At 41.9% G+C, this 17,534-nt stretch overlaps 1 protein-coding gene across 5 annotated transcripts in view; it reads left to right on the forward strand.

Annotated features, from left to right (window-relative positions):
• LOC137383847 (ladinin-1-like) overlaps nt 1-17,534 on the forward strand; it is a 143,117-nt gene that overhangs the window by 69,126 nt on the left and 56,457 nt on the right. For all 5 annotated transcript variants that reach the window (XM_068057147.1, XM_068057149.1, XM_068057148.1 and 2 more), the window contains 2 exons: nt 6,321-6,449; nt 11,124-11,415. In XM_068057147.1, the coding sequence (XP_067913248.1) occupies nt 6,321-6,449; nt 11,124-11,415 (421 nt within the window). The remainder of the gene's footprint in view (nt 1-6,320; nt 6,450-11,123; nt 11,416-17,534) is intronic.

The following is a 17,534-nucleotide window of genomic DNA, read 5'->3' on the forward strand; positions in this document are numbered from 1 at the left end:
ATTCTGGGTACTGCCTGTGTGGAGTTTGCAAGTTCTCCCTGTGTCTGCGTGGGTTTTCTCCGGGTGCTCCGGTTTCCTCCCACAAGCCAAAAAGACTTGCAGGTTTATAGGTAAATTGGCCATTATAATTTGCCCCTAGTATAGGTAGGTGGTAGGGAAATATAGGGACAGGTGGGGATGTGGTAGGTATATGGGGTTAATGTCGGATTAGTATAAATGGGTGGTTGATGGGCGGCACAGACGCTGTGGGCCGAAGGGTCTGTTTCAGTGCTGTATCTCTAAACTAAACTAAAACTAAAAACATTCCATTTGCCTTCCGAATCACTTGCTGTACCTGCATACTAACTTTCCGTGATTCATGTACCAGGACACCGAGATCCCTCTTTACCACCAAGTTCTGCAATCTCTCTCCATTTAAATAGTACACTGCTTTTCTAATCTTCCTGTCAAAGTGAACAAGTTCACATTTTCCCATATTATATTCCATCTGCCAAATTTTTACCCACTCACTTAACCTATCTACATCCCTTTGTAGACTCTTTACCTACTCTTGACAACTTACTTTCCTTCCTATCTTGGTGTCATTGGCAAATTTAGCAACCATACAAAGAACAAAGAACAGTACGGCACAGGAACAGGCCATTCGGCCCTCCAAGCCTGCGCCGATCTTGATGCCTGCCGAAACTAACACCTTCTGCACTTCCGGGGCCCATATCCCTCTATTCCCTTCCTATTCATATATTTGTCACGATGTCTCTTAAACGTCGCTATCGTATCTGCTTCCACCACCTTCCCTGGGAGCATGTTCCAGGCACTCACCACCCTCTGTGTAAAAAACTTGCCTCGCACATCCCCTCTAAACTTTGCACCTTAAACCTATGTCCCCTAGTAACTGACTCTTCCACCCTGGGAAAAAGCTTCTGACTATCCACTCTGTCCATGCCGCTCATAACTTTGCAAACCTCTAACATGTCGCCCCTCCACCTCCGTCGTTCCAGTGAAAACAATCCGAGTTTTTCCAACCTCTCCTCATAGCTAATGCCCTCCAGACCAGGCAACATCCTGGTAAACCTCCTCTGTACCCTGTCCAAAGCCTCCACGTCCTTCTGGTAGTGTGGTGACCAGAATTGCACGCAATATTCTAAGTGTGGCCTAACTAAGGTTCTGTACAGCTGCAGCATGACTTGCCAATTTTTATACTCTATGCCCCGACCGATGAAGGCAAGCATGCCGAATGCCTTCTTGACTACCTTATCCACCTGCGTTGCCACTTTCAGTGACCTGTGGACCTGTATGCCCAGATCTCTCTGCCTGTCAATACTCCTAAGGGTTCTGCCATTTACTGTATACCTCCCACCTGCATTATACCTTCCAAAATGCATTACCTCACATTTGTTCAGATTAAACTCCATCTGCCATTTCTCCGCCCAAGTCTCCAAGCGATCTATATCCTGCTGTATCCTCTGACAATCCTCATCATTATCCGCAACTCCACCAACCTTTGTGTCGTCCGCAAACTTACTAATCAGACCAGCTACATTTTCCTCCAAATCATTTATATATACTACAAACAGCAAAGGTCTCAGCACTGATCCCTGCGGAACACCACTAGTCACATCCCTCCATTCAGAAAAACACCCATCCACTGTTACACTCTGTCTTCTGTGACCGAGCCAGTTCTGTATCCATCTTGCCAGCTCACCTCTGATCCCGTATGACTTCACCTTGTGCACCAGTCTGCCATGCGGGACCTTGTCAAAGGCTTTACTAAAGTCCATATAGACAACATCCACTGCCCTTCCCTCATCAATCATCTTCGTCACTTCCTCAAAAACTCAATCAAATTAGTAAGACACGACCTCCCCTTCACAAAACCATGCTGTCTCTCGCGAATAAGTTTGTTTGTTTCCAAATGGGAGTAAATCCTGTCCCGAAGAATCCTCTCTAATAGTTTCCCTGCCTGAGGAACAGGCAGTGAATACTGATGCAAAGTACTCATTTAGCACCTCGCCCATTTCCTCTGGCTCCACACATAGATTCCCATCTCTGTCCTTGAGTGGGCCAACCCTTTCCCTGGTTACCCTCTTGCTCTTTATATATGTATAAAAAGCCTTGGGATTTTCCTTAATCCTGTTTGCCAATGACTTTTCATGACCCCTTTTAGCCCTCCTAACTCCTTGCTTAAGATTAGAGATTAGAGATTAGATATACAGCACTGAAACAGGCCCTTCGGCCCACCGAGTCTGTGCCGAACATCAGCCACCCATTTATACTAATCCTACACTGATCCCATATTCCTACCAAACATCCCCACCTGTCCCTATATTTCCCTACCACCTACCTATACTAGTGACAATTTATAATGGCCAATTTACCTATCAACCTGCAAGTCTTTTGGCTTGTGGGAGGAAACCGGAGCACCCGGAGAAAACCCACGCAGACACAGGGAGAACTTGCAAACTCCACACAGGCAGTACCCGGAATCGAACCCGGGTCCCTGGAGCTGTGAGGCTGCGGTGCTAACCACTGCGCCACTGTGCCGCCCTTCCTACTGTCTTTATATTCCTCAAGTGCTTCATCTGTTCCTGGCCTTCCAGCCCTTGCAAATGCTTCCTTTTTCTTTTTGACGAGGTTCACAATATCCCGTGTTATCCAAGCTTCCTGAAACTTGCCAAACTTGTCCTTCTTCCTCACAGGAACATGCTGGTCCTGGATTCTAATCAGCTGACGTTTGAAAGACTCCCACATGTCAGATGTTGATTTACGCTCAAACAGCCGCCCCCAATCTAAATTCTTCAGTTCCTGCCTAATATTGTTATAATTAGCCTTCCCCCAATTTAGCACATTCAGTCCCTTCATCTAAGTCATTAGTATAGATTGTAAATAGTTGAGGCACCAGCACTGATCCCTGTGGCACTCCACTGGTTACAACTTGCTAATCCGAAAAAGACCCATTTATGCCTCCTCTCAGCTTCCTGTTAGCTAACCAATCCTTTATCCATACTAATATGTTACCTCTGAACTTCAGAATATGTAACCTCTGACACCATGCACTCTTATCTTGTGTAATAACCTTTGATGTGGCACCTTATTGAATGACTTTTGAAAATCCAAGTACACCACATCTACAGGTTCCCCTTTATCCACCTTGCTTGTTACTTCTTCAAAGAACTCGAAAATATTAGTTAAACACAATTTCACTTTCACAAAACCATGTTGACCCTGTCTGATCCCATTATGATTTTCTAAGTATCCAGCTATACCCTCCTTAATCATAGATTCAAGCATTTTCCCTATGACAGATGTGAGCCTAACTGGCCTATAGTTTACTGCTTTCTGCCTCCCTCCTTTCTTGAATAAAGGTGTTATATTTGCTATTTTCCAATCTGCTGGGACACTTCCAGAATCTAAGGAATTTTGGAAGATTATAACCAATGCCTCTACTATCTCTGCAGCCACTTATTTTAAAACCTTCGATGCAGGCCAACCTGAAACATTGGGCTGGATTTTACCAGCCCCTCAGACATCAGGGTCGTGGTGGGAGGACCTGGAAAATACCCTGCTACAGGCCTCAACGCCAGGAAGGCCCCGCCCCACATTGCCAGCTGTGGCGAGGCCTCGTGGCAGCACCCCACACCCCCCCCACCTCCGCTTAGTGACGGGAACCTTACTAAAATATTTTAATTTATTTAAATAAAGGAACAAATACTTACCTCGTTGCGACGGCCGTCCCACTGTGATATTCCAGCCGGATGCCGGAGCTTCCATGCCTTCGGATTTCCATTCAGAGATCTGAGGCGGAACATTGGTTGGGAGGGCGGAAGCAGTTAATTTTTTAGGGCAGGGTGAGGGAACGGGGAAAACTAAAGCAATTGGTGGAAGGGATGTTGGAAAGGGGTTGGAGGTTAAAGGTTTTAAATTTTTTGGGGGAAAGGTTGGAATCACAAGATTAGTTTTATTTGGGGGGGAAAGGGAAATTAATAAATTGATTAGTCATGGGGGGGGGTGGTGGGTGGGTGTGAGGATTGAAACTTTGAATAAATTTTTAACTTTAATTTTCTCTCCTCTGTAACTTTAAAAATTTAAATGATTCGGAAGGGCCTGAAGCCCTTTAAAAATGATACTGGCGTCTGCGCAGTGGTGCCGGATTCTGTTGCTGGGGACGGAGCACCCGCCCCCTTTATGTCATCGGGGGCAGTTCGACTGCCCCGGCCACGTAAATGAGTCATAGAATCAGTGTCATAGAGACATACAGCACTGAAACAGGCCCTTCGGCTCATTGAGTCTGTGCTGACCATCAACCACCCATTTATACTAATCCTACATTAATCCCATATTCCCTACCACATCACCACAATTCTCCGACCACCTACCTACACTAGGGGAAATTTACAATGGCCAATTTACCTATCAACCTGCAAGTCTTTGGTGGTGGGAGGAAACCGGAGCACCCGGTGGAATCCCACGCACTCACAGGGAGAACTTGCAAACTCCGCACAGGCAGTACCCAAAACCGAACCCGGGTCACTGGAGCTGTGAGGCTGCGGTGCTAACCACTGCGCCGTCCACTGCCCACTGCCTAGCCAGTGGAAACAACTTCCTTTTATTTACTGCCTCTAAACTCGACGATTTTAAACACCTCTATCAAATCTCCTTAGCCTTCGCTGCTCTAAGGAGAACAACTTGTTGTAAAAATGCTGATGATTCTTTGACTTGCTTTCCTTTTTTCTCCCCACCGCAGTGATCTTGTGGAGAATGTAAATCACCCTACAGTGTACAGCATGGCTCCAATGCACTGCTATAACTTGGGTTTCCAACCCCAAACCCCTTCATTCTTGCTGAATCAGGAATCAATCCCAGCACCTGCTAGATCCTTTTCTCACTTACATGTTGCCCTCATAGGGGTCAGCTTCGATTTGCAATTCTGTCAGACATCAAATCGTGAATAGGTCAATCAAAAGGCAAGATCAAAGCTGCTACATTCAGTTCTCACCAGAGACGCCACACAGCTTCATCTGATTCCAAACCCTCCATTCTCTGCCTGTTCAGTCAAGCTGCACCCCAGTTCAGGGTGACACTTCGGCACAGCAACAAGAGAGGGTGGCGTTAACAGAGATATTTCTCTTTGGTAAAACCTTAAACCTGTCTGCCTGTTCAGGTGAAGATCATAGAATAGTATAACACAGAAGCAGGCCGTTTGGCCCATCAAGTCTCAAAGTGCCAAATATCGCAGAGGCTCCATGGAGCACTTCTTGCACGAGCTGGAAAGATTCAGCCCATTAACTCTGTTTCTCTCTGCACAGATGCTGCCGAACCTGTTGAGTATTTCCAGCATTTTCAGGTTTTATTTCAGATTTCCAATATCGGCAGTACTTTGTTTTTCTATATTCAAGACACTATTTAAATACAAGTTGTTACTTCTCTGCAAAACAAGTCTAAGCATGGCAAATTAAAATGAAATGTTATGGAGACAAAGATAGCAGAAAATTTACAGATTGCAAACCACAATTGAATAAATGAGCAGTTTTGGACGGCTATTAATTAAGGAGGAATGTTGCCAGAACACCAGAGGAACTCCTTGTTCTTCTTCAAACAGTGCCATCAGAACTTTTAACATCCTCCTGAACTACAGAAGCAGGCAGATGGTGGGCCTCAGATTAATATCTAATCCAAAGGACAAAGCCTCCAAAAACATGGTACTCTTTCAACTCTACGCAGAAGTGTCAGTATGCTTTATGTACTAAAGTAGGACTTGAACCCACATCCTTTTGACTTGGAGACAAGAGCGTTGCTGACTAAACCAAGCTGACATTTTAGTAGCATTCCTGCTTGGCAGCCCAGGTCACTGTGCGAAATATTGACAGAATAAGGGGACTGTGTTTTGTTCTTACACTGACTCTGTTTTTTTAAGCAACATGCAGTGGAGGGGTAGAAACAATAGGCACACTGTTATAACTTACTAAATTTGACCATGAAACAACTCTGAGAAAGGAAAGACTGGCTGATCTGTAATTTCCTCAAATCTTGAACCGAAACAACAATGTAAGTAGAGCATTACGTTGGCTTTCAGTGCAAATGATTGAGGAAATGTGTGTATAAGTGACAGCGACATTTCTGTTGTTCCATTTCCAATGGAACTTTGGGTCTATGGTGCTCAGTCACTTCATAGATCCTTGACAGCTAGCATAGAAAATGACTTTAATCCCAGCATTCAAAGTGGATTTGAACTTAAGTAAAAGAGCAGGGTACTATCTCAATTTTGGGGTATTTCCTAATAACAAAGTATCAATTGTGTAAACTGGTTATTGCATATTTTCCAGTCTGGCCAGGCAGAGATCAATGGAGGATGATGAGGAATTTGCGAAAGCTTGTCGGCGCAGGAGCCGAATGAATAATTCAATAGCAGATAGTGAAGATATTGCTGAAGAACAATATACATCTGAAAACAGGTAAAATTATTACAATTAACCAGTCATATTACAGAAAAATATGAATGAATTTGATTTTGGAACAAGTGATTGTCAAAAAGCAAAATGCAGTATTAACAGGGGATTCCATAGGGGAGCAGACTAGCACTTTTGAAGCCACAACTGATAATCCTAAGTGGCATGGTATTTTCCAGGTGCCAGGGTAAGGGAGGTAATAGAATAGGTGAGAATGATTCTGGGCAGGGAAGGGAATCAGCCAGAAATCATGGTTAATGTTAGAACCAATAACATTGAAAGGGAGTATCGTCAATTGGAATTAAGTATTAATTAAAATTAAGAAGCACAACCTTGAGAGTAGTAATCTCAGGTTACTCCTGGTGGCACATGTAAAATAAGAGAGTTAAATGTGTGTCTGGAGCGATGGTGTAGAAGGGAAGGGTTCTTATTTCTGGGATGTTATCAGTGCGGCTATGGCCTGTACAGTATGGATGACTTTACCTCATTGAGAGAGTAATTAAAATTCTGGGGATGGGGCCAATCTAATTTGACAGGAGGATAGGAAAATAAGGTGCAGAAGCAAAAGGAAAGCAAAAGAACCAGGAGTGCAGGACAGATAAAGAAAAAAGGAAGTTATAAAGACTAGATTAGAAGTAGCGTGGAATAAAATTCGCAAACAGAAAGGTCCAATTTGAATTTCACGCACATAAGTGTGCAAACTATTGTGAATAAAATTGGTGAACAGAGGGATAAATTACAATGGGACAATTTGAGATCATGGAATTAATAAAGTATTGGTTCAGCTCAGAAAAGTCTGAAAGCTGAATATTCTTGGTTACAAAATATTCAGTGGTGGTAGAGTAGGAAATAAAGGACAAGGAATGTTAGTGTTGATCAAAGATTTCATTACAGAACTGGAACATGGGGATGATGTACAAAATGGTGCAATTAAATTAGTGGATGAAAAATTTGGGCAGGTTCTATGTGAGTCTTCACCACACGATTTTCCTTTATTTGCTGTGACCAGGTGATCTATGAATGCCCAGGTGCAAAAACAGAAAGATCTGTCCCATTGTGTCCTGTTTCGAAAGCTTATTTTAGGAATGATGTCAAAGCTATAGAGAGGATACAAAGGAGATTCATTAAGCGAATGCTAGGGATAAAAAGCTTTAGTTGTGAGGGTTGTTAGAAAAACTGGAGTTATTTTCATTAGAATAGAGAAGGTTCAGAGGTGATCTGATAGAGTTGTTGAAAATCATAAGGTGTTTTGATAAGGAAAATGAGGGAGAGGGACAGGAAAACTATTCTCATGGCTGAGTCTATAACTAAGAAGGCACAAATTCCAAAACATTACTAAAAGAACGTGAAATTTGCTATCACGTGAAAGCTAGGGAAAGCTATATAAAGTGCATGATACAGAAAGGAATAGAAAGTTATACTAATAATAGGGCTAGAAAAAATAGGGTAGAAGGAGGCTTGTGTGGAGCAATACACCAGCTTAGTACAATTGGACAAATGTATCTTGAATCTAGAAAATGGGCCAATCCTAGTTTGTAAGACAGGATGGCTCACAAAAAGCCTACCTGAGGTACCCTCAGGCCCTTCTAGGTCAATGATCAAAATAACTTTAACCTGAACCAGACTTCAAAAGCATCCATTCTGCTTCCAAAAGACAGATTACCTCAGTCTAGTAAAGGTTTTGGGCTTTCAAAATGTTTTAAAAGGGTGCATGCCAGTATTCAGCTATTGTGAATTTCACTGATGATTTTTAAAGATGAATTCCCAGAGTTAGATTAGATTAGATTAGAGATACAGCACTGAAACAGGCCCTTCGGCCCACCGAGTCTGTGCCGACCATCAACCACCCATTTATACTAATCCTACACTAATCCCATATTCCTACCAAACATCCCCACCTGTCCCTATATTTCCCTACCACCTACCTATACTAGTGACAATTTATAATGGCCAATTTACCTATCAACCTGCAAGTCTTTTGGCTTGTGGGAGGAAACCGGAGCACCCGGAGAAAACCCACGCAGACACAGGGAGAACTTGCAAACTCCACACAGGCAGTACCCAGAATCGAACCCGGGTCCCTGGAGCTGTGAGGCTGCAGTGCTAACCACTGCGCCACTGTGCCGCCCCAGCTGTCTGGAACTTTTCTGCAAGGGCAGAAGATCCACCCAGCACCCTCACCCACTCCTCTCCAGAAAATGACTGGAGCTTAAAAAAAAAGAGCAAAATCCAGGGGCAACCTGTCTCTGATCCATTTTCTGGTCACTTGAACAGAGATTCACCCCAGTTGCATCTTGGAAACCCTGTAGAAATCTTTGCAAGAACTGTCATTGCATACCTTCCCTGGAAATATTAATGTGTCAGGGACATGTAAATATGATCTTGATATTCTTCCACAAAACTTTCCAAGTGGAGTCCATTATATTGTTTGCCATGGTGGACAGCTTTCTTGCAACCACTTCTTGCAGTTTCATTTGTGATGACTTTTTATTCAATTTCTCACATTGGCAGCATTGTTAACATGACTGTAAAAAATAGTCCTCACTGAATGGGCCATGTCCCCAAACCTCAGTAAATTTCATTTATTTAAAAAATAGAGAAACCAGGGTGAAGGGTCAAAATGCCTGGTGCAGAACATCACCAAAATGAAAAAGAGAAGATAAGATAAATAATGAAGTTCTGATGAGGGGGTGCCAAGGTTAGATTTTGAAAACCCGAGGTTCATAAAAGGAAGGTAAGACTAAAGGAGGTAAGAGGTTCCAGTTTTGGGGCCCTGGGATAGAACAAGTTGGAGTAGGAAACGAGAAAAAATTTGATTTCACTATAGTTACAACATGTAGAACAGCATATTTGGCATTTAGAAGGAACAGGAAAGGAGAATGAAGAGCAGCAGCAGATTAATGAATTTGCCTATGAGTTCTGTGTCCAGGGGTTCTAGCCAAATATGGGACCCTTGGTAAAACTCTTCTAAATTTAGAAAAATTGCATACAATAACTGGATCAAAATATTCCAGCATTTAAAAATACTCTAAGAAGTGGGTGAGGCAAAGTTTGTGCTTAAATAGATCAATGGGGATGGTGAGGGGGTTGAACGTGATTCAGAGGGGGCCCCTGAATGTTCCTGGTGTCCAGGGCCTCAAGAATTCTTAACCTGGCTCTGATTCAGTGACACACTGGCTATGAAACCATGAATAAAGTAGAGAAAGACAAAGGAAGGCTGTGCCAGAAAGGGTAGTTTGAAGCTAGAGGTGACAGAGCAGTTGCTGATCATATGGAAACCTTTTTCTTGTATGTTGACCAGAAATGTGAGAGAGAGGTTTTAGAAGATCCTCCCAAATTTGGGAGCAGTTTTCAGGTATCAACTAAACTTGAGCTTTACAGAAAGTTAAGTGTTGTTCTATGGATCTAATGTCAAATATTTTTATTTTATCATTATAACTGGATGATGGTGCTTCCTAAGCTTATGCCTTCAAATTTTATACATTTCTTAATCTGTTACCCTTTGTTAAAAAACAAATATTTTGAAGCATGGATTTACATAAACTTCTAATAATGGATACTTAAATCTTTATAATAAAACTACATGATAGCAAATCTCTTGAAACGTTAATGGGTTGTTTGCTTTTGCTGTACCTTCATCTGGTTAATTATTTCCACAGTGGAGTGTTTTAGAGTGATAGAATGGCCTCTCCCCGAACAAAGGCCAAACAGAGCCACTAAAATACCCATTTCCTCCATTGGTTCAATGGAGAAATGAAAACTTGGCTCAACTCCAAATTTATACTTCGCTCCGGAAAAAATGTGAGCTTGAATTTGTCAAAGCCCGGAGTTGGCCTGGGTCATCCAAACACCCTCAAACCAGGGAAACCCAGATTTATTCCTCTGTAACTGTTACTAAGACTGCAGTTATACTATGGAGCACATCTGACATTACTAGATCCAATGAACAGTTTGCAGCCAGCAGCCTTGGATTGATAGCATGGGTCACAATCCACATGCTTGATGGCAGAAGGGAGCTCTGCATTAAGCTCTGCTCCGGATGGCTAAATTTTAAATACTTTGAGTGGGTAAGCAAAATCCAAACTCCATTTTCAAACCTCAAGTTATAATCAGCCAACTACCTACTTGTTATACTGACAGGACACTACATTGTAGTTACACTCGACACAGTGTTAGACATAAGCAATGTAAGATGAACTTCATGTTGGTTCCAGAGATAGATCAAAACCTTTTTTCCGAACCACTGCAGAACAGTGACAATATAACTATATCTTTAAATTTGTTTTTAAATCACAGTTGAGTTTCTCATCCATGTAAATGTTGCTGTTCGAAGTTTCTAAGCTTCTGTAATTTTTTTTTACATGTAAACTTTTACACCATTCTGGTGGCTGACAAGTTATTCCCTCCAGCCTGTGAAACAACTCAAGTAGTGCAGTTTTAATTGACAAGTGATTTTTATAGACATGGTTTCCCAGAACAAGTTAAACAATGAACAGTTGTGTGGCAAGGTTATTACAAGGTACTAAGGGACAGGAAATGACTACTCCTGGCTATTTGAAATCCATGATGAATTATGGTCAAGTTGGGGGGAATGATTCACAAAGTGTGTTGAAGCACATCATAAATATCTTTAGTCCAATAAAGCAGTGTTAAAACAATTATTTCCCATTTGTGATTAAGCACTGTGTTTAATGAACAAGAAGAAACACCATCACCACACTTGGAAGATGAAACCATTGGGTTTGCTGAAATGCTGAGAAGAAGAGAGGAGGACAAAAGACAGTATCAACGTGAAACTTTGCAGAGTCTGAAATTAGCAAAGTTTGGCTCTGAAACAGAAGTTGAAAGGGAAAGCACGGACAAGCAGGAGAATGAAAACAAGAAGCCAGAAATGAAGAAAGTGCCCACTGATACACAGAGGAAGAAATCAGATGATGATTACAGTAAGAAAACCAATGCCATCACATTGAACGTGAGTGACATGCTTACAATAACCATTATTCAAGCTGATTATATAGAACAATTGACTTAAATTTGAAAACTTCTTTGGGAGCTTTTATCTTTGGCTATTATATGATATATGGACATTTAGAATGCCACTAGTTGATTAGGCAATTCCAGTAATTGAGCTAATGACAGTGCTGTTGTGTAATGTGGTAATTCTACAATGGCAGATTTGCCATCTTAGAACTTTGGAAGTATGATGAGCATTTGCTGTGCTTCCCTCCCCCAGTTGGAGCCTCTGTCATTGACAATGTATGATCCAGTGACAGATGAAGCAGCCTATCATACCCTGCACTGAATCTGATTGGAATCATCATATAGTCTGCTGAAATCAGCAGATTTAGCAATATGCTATGCAACATATTAACTAATAGAAAATCAGAAATATAAAAATTAAAACTCATACAAGTTGTGCAGTCCTAATTATTTACTTAATATTGAATGTCCAGTTTCTTGCAGTAAGTTGGATGACACTCTGTTTTAGAAGGACTGGAGTATTATATCATGTAGAGTACAATGAATTATTCTGTTAAGTTGGACCTGGGTCAACAAGAGTAAGGGGGCAGTCAGAGAAGAGGTGAAAGTCCTAAAAGATGCAAAAATACTTGAAACTGAGGATGAACATAAATAGGCCATTTGGGTGTGAAATCAGGAAGGACTTGTTCACACAAAGAATAGTGGAAAACACTACTGAAAAAGGCTGTGGAAGTTGAGTCAATTAAAATTTTCAAGAATGAGAATGATAGATTTTTGTTAGATAAGGGTATCAAGGGTATAGATCAAAGGCGGATAAATGGAGCTGAGGTACAGATCAGCTATAATCTGATTACATGGTGGAACAGACTCAAGGGGCTTAATTTCCTATTCCTATTCCTGTGCAGACCCATTAGTCTTCTTAAATTGGATATCAAATAATGGAATCAATTATCACGAGTGAAATTTTAGATTATCTATATAATAACACAATTAACAGCAATCAACATGAATTTAATGAAGTTTCCTGCCTGATCAACCTTCTCAACTTATTTGAAGAAATGTGGGAAGCTTTAGAACTTGATGTACCTAGACTTTCAAAAGGCATTTTACAAAGTTCCACACCAAAGGAACGCAAAGCTGTGGAGAATTCATGGTAAGACTTGGAAATTAATTTTTTTTTAAACTGTCCAAAAGTTAGGAAACAATGAATGCTTGTTAAAAGAATTAAGTCCAGGTGGGAGAGGGAGTTACTAAGTTGGGTGCACAAAGCTTGTTGTTGGGACCATTGTTTCTAATTTGCGTATATAACCTAGATTCAGAAACAAAGCAAACTGGTCAAATTTGCAGATGATACCAAACGTGAAGGGTTAGTGATTTGAAAGAAACGGAAAAATAAGCATCATGTGTTTTTGTTAGATCAGTGGAGGTTAAGGGCTGAATAAACACTAACACAGATTGTTTGGGCCAAACAACCTATACTTGTGCTGTAATTCCCATGTAACTTTTATGTAACATATACTCCATGAATTATAAAATATCTAAGGACGAGGTCAAAGGAGACCTAGGAGTCTGAGTAGATTCAATGCTCAGCTTGTTCAATCAATGTCGCGCAGCCACCAACAATACAGTATGAAACTACATATCCAAAAGATCGAATACTAGTCAGAGGATGTGAAGGTCAAATTATAAAATGCTCTGGTCAGACCACATCCTGAGTAACTCTGGCTGCTGATACACAAAGGAGACATTCAGCAATGGAGGCAGTATAGGGAAGAGCCATGAGACTGGTGCCAAGTGTCTGAGTTATAAGGAATGACTGGAGAAATATGGACTGTTCAGGCTGGAAAAGTGGCATCTAAAAGGTAATCTCGTAGAGGTCTATAAGATGGTTGAGAAACTGAAAATGGTAAACTCATGCCTGCAGCTGCTAATTGGTCTTCCAAGATTAGACACTGAGATTACCATTGGAAATTAACAACCAGAAGCTTTGATTACCTCTATAGGACAGGGAAAGGTTGGGGGGGAAGTTGTTTAAAAATGAAAAACTAGCACTTAACCCAAATTTATTCAGTTTGCCTCTGGTCTTGCAGGCCCAGCTAGTGTTCCTCCAGGAAACTGAGGTGGGAAATCATGACTACCTTCTCCCACCTCATTTGTATTTGTTGTGATGGGCCCGCATCTATTGCAGACACAGATCTAGCTCTGCTCTCTGCACCCTGAGGGACACCTGGAAATTATAGGGCAATGTAAAACTCTTGGAAACCCTGCAAAGCAAGGGTTGTTCCTTTTTGAGTGGCCTTTGTATCCAGGGCAATAATGGTTCCCAGGGTCAAAGGTCAGAAATTTCAGCCCTTTCTTGTCTATGCATTTCTCAGTGTAAATGTAGCATGTTGCATGTTACATTTACTGGGGAAAGTCACTGCTTAGTTTCTACAACTTACATCAGAGAGTTCTTTTTTAGCACAGTGTGTCTTTACAGTGTTGCACAGGGTTCTGATAGTATTTAATAGCATAATGGTAACTGCTGCTTTCAACATATGGTTAAGTCCAAAACCTTATGAACCCAGGGACATTTTCCTCAATAGTCTGATCATTTCCGGTTTACTCTTAGTTTATTAGCTTGCTCATTTCTTTCTGCCGTATGTAGTTTTTTTTATTCGTTCATGGGATGTGAGCGTTGCTGGCAAGGCCAGCAATTTGTTGCCCATCCCTAATTGTCCTTCAGAAGATGGTAGTGAGCTGCCTTCCTGAACCACTGTAGACCATGTGGTGTATGTACACCCACAGTGCTGTCAAGAAGGGAATTCCAGGATTTTGATCCAGTGACAGTGAAGGAACAGCGACTTATTTCCAAGTCAGGATGGTGTGACTTGGAGGGGAGCTTGCAGGTGGTAGTTTTCCCATGCGTCTGCTGCCCCTGTCCTTTTAGGTGGTAAAGGTGTCGGGTTTGGAATATGCTGTTGAAGGAGGTTTCGTGAGTTCCTGCAGTACATCTTGTAGATGGTACGCACTGCTGCCAATGTGCACTGTTGGTGAAGGGAGTGAATGTTTAAGGTGGTAGTTGGAGTGCCAATTAAATGGGCTGCTTTGTCCTGGATGGTATCAAGTTTCTTGAGTGTTGTTGAAGTTGTACTCATTCACGCAAATGGAAAGTTTTCCATCACGCTCCTGAGTTGTGCCTTACAGATAATGGACAGGCTTTGGTGTTGTCTGTTGAGGCTGTCCTGCATGCATGGAATTGTTCAGCTAATGAATCTCAGTTTTAGAGCATAGGAGGGAATGTCCTGAAGAGATTATGTAGGAAGATAAATTCTAGAACATTTCCTGATACACATGGTGTAAAAATAACAGAACCTCTCAGAATTTAATTTGCTGGTAGATATTTACAGGGTTATAGGAAAAGGGCAGGGAAGTGGGACTAATTGGATAGCTCTACCAAAGAGCCAGCACAAACATGATGGCAGGAATTTTATGGTCCCTGCCCCCGGGAGCGGGCTGGGAGGCAGGGGCAGGAGGTGCGTAAAAGCGAATGGAAGGCAGGGGGCCTCCTGGCCCCACTGCTATTTTACCAGCAGTGGGGGAGGTGACAAACAGCCCACCCGCCCCAGCCAATTGAGGCCCTTAAGTGGCCAATTAATTGACACATAAGGGTCTCCTCCCACTGCTGCTGTTATCTTACCCACCGCAGACGGGCACTTCAGCATCTGAGGAGATTTCCCAGTAATACTTGGAGGCCTCCTTGTGGGATTGGGGGGCCCTCCTGATCAGGCACCCTGTGCCCCACAGAGGTTCTCCCAAGTAGCATAGGCCGTCCCCCATAAAACTACCTCCCCTGCTCTGCTCTCCGACTCCCACCCCCCTTGCTGGGGCCCCACCAATTGTCCTCAATGAGGGCACTTACATTCCTGAAGGGCGAGGTCCATTGTTCCCTTCTGGCTAGGTTTGGCCCCAGCAGTGGCCACTGCTCCCGGTGACGTTGCTGGGACTGAGGAGTTGCTGGCCCTCTGGTTGACAGCTTTTGGAGGCAGGACCTCCTGCCTCAGAGGGACGGAAGTCCCGACCGAGGCCAATTAAGGGCCTGGGCCACGTAAAATTGTTGCGGGACTTCCAGGCCCAGCGGAGATGGGCTCTCCCCCAACTTTTTAGCAGGTGGGTGGGGCCACCGCCTCAATGTAAAATTCCTGCCAATGTGCTGAATGGCCTCCTTCTGTGCTGAATGATTCAATGACATTGGCAAGCTCAAAACTGTGTTCCGTGAAACCAAATTCAACAATCTGTAGTCAAATTTACTGTTTTGCTGCTTTGAAGGTAAACAGAATGATTACTAGTCGAAATCAAAGGTCAGTTCAATATTAAGTACACAGTGTTAATGATTCCATAATGGCACCTTAACTTGAGGAACTAAAAAGGTCACACTGTAACAATGTGGCTGCAAGCTCACAATCCCATCTGTGAGCTGTAGAGGATAATTTTTTGTCACCTATAGGTAGAACACAACCTCTTTTTAAATTCTTGTTACCTTATAATAGTTCTTGCATATATCTCCTATGATCCATACTTATTGCAGCTTGCATTCAACTAAAAGAGGAGATTAACATATGTCCTGCTAGCACTGAGAGAATGTTACATTGCTACAAGTCGGTCTATTAGAATGAAAATTATGAGAGCATGTAATTATAACTCTTTCAATGATATTTGAGATTCCTGTCCAAAGGTATAAGTTCAAAATGCTTTATGACCCATTTTATGCTTGAACTGTTGTTTACCTGAAGTTTAATTCATTTGGAAAGTTTTATTAATGTGCACACCTATTACCAAATTTGTAACTCACAAGAACAAGAGCAGTTTTGGCATTCTCTAACCTCAACAATTACAATTCAACAATGCTTTTATTGATGTGGATTATTAACCTAATATTTTTTATGTTTTATCCCTCCCGCTTCGAGTTATTTTCCTCCTGGTGGCAGACAATTTGTTAAGCCCATTGTGGAAGTCATTGCCATTTGCTTCAGACTTCAATCCAACATCTGTTAAACAAGTCAAGAGGCCAAATGTTATTTGTGTTGTGCATACACTAAGGCCATGTAAGTGAATTGCAGTTTCCTAGTACTGGTAGGTAGGGCAGCAGCTGGTTTACCTGATACTTTATACTATTCTGGTTACCTTTCCTTGTTTGTATAATTAGTGGCCTTGTCAGCGACGCCCACATCCCAAGAAAGAATACAAAAAATAGTTTCTCCTTTCTCTGCCTCCAAGGGGCACACATTTACTTTTGCTAATCTTTTCCTTTTTATATACATGTAAAAGCTCATATAATCTGTTTTATATTTCTAGATAATTTAGTCTCATTCTATTTTCTCCCTCTATCAATCTTTTGGCCATCCTGTGCTGATTTTTAAAACCCTCTCAATTCTCAGGCTTAATTTTTGGCAACATTGTAAGGCTCATCTTTTAATCTAATATTGTACTTAACTGGGCGGCACAGTGGTGCAGTGGTTAGCACTGTAGCCTCATAGCTCCAGTGACCTGGGTTCAGTTCTGGGTACTGCTTGTGCGGAGTTTGCAAGTTCTCCCTGTGACCATGTGGGTTTCTGCTGGGTGCTCTGGTTTCCTCCCACAGGCAAAACATGCTGAATAAATTGCCCCTAGTGTAGGTAGGTGGTAGGAGAATTGTGGGGATCTGGTAGAGAATATGGGATTAATGTAGGGTTAGTATAAATGGGTGCTTGATGGTCAGCATAGACGTACTGGGCCGAAGGGCCTGTTTCAGTGCTGTATCTCTCTATGACTCTCTTTAGTTGGAGTTTTTATTTCTCAAGGGAATATATAACTGATAATTATTAAATATTTCTTTAAATATTTGCCATTGCTTATCTACTGTCATATCTTTTAATCTAATTTCCCAGTCTACTTCAGCCAACTCACCCCCTTTACCTTTGTTTTTGGCTTTGTTTAAATTTAAGACCCTAGTTTCAGACTTAACCACATCGTACTCAAACATAAAATGAAGTTCTCTTATATTATGATCACTTTTCCCTTTTGGATCATTTACTACAAGATAATTAATTAACCCAGTCTCATTACACAATACTAGATCTCAAATATCCTGTT

The sequence above is a fragment of the Heterodontus francisci genome, chromosome 25 (genome assembly GCF_036365525.1).
Source record: "Heterodontus francisci isolate sHetFra1 chromosome 25, sHetFra1.hap1, whole genome shotgun sequence".
Lineage (NCBI taxonomy): Eukaryota > Metazoa > Chordata > Chondrichthyes > Heterodontiformes > Heterodontidae > Heterodontus > Heterodontus francisci.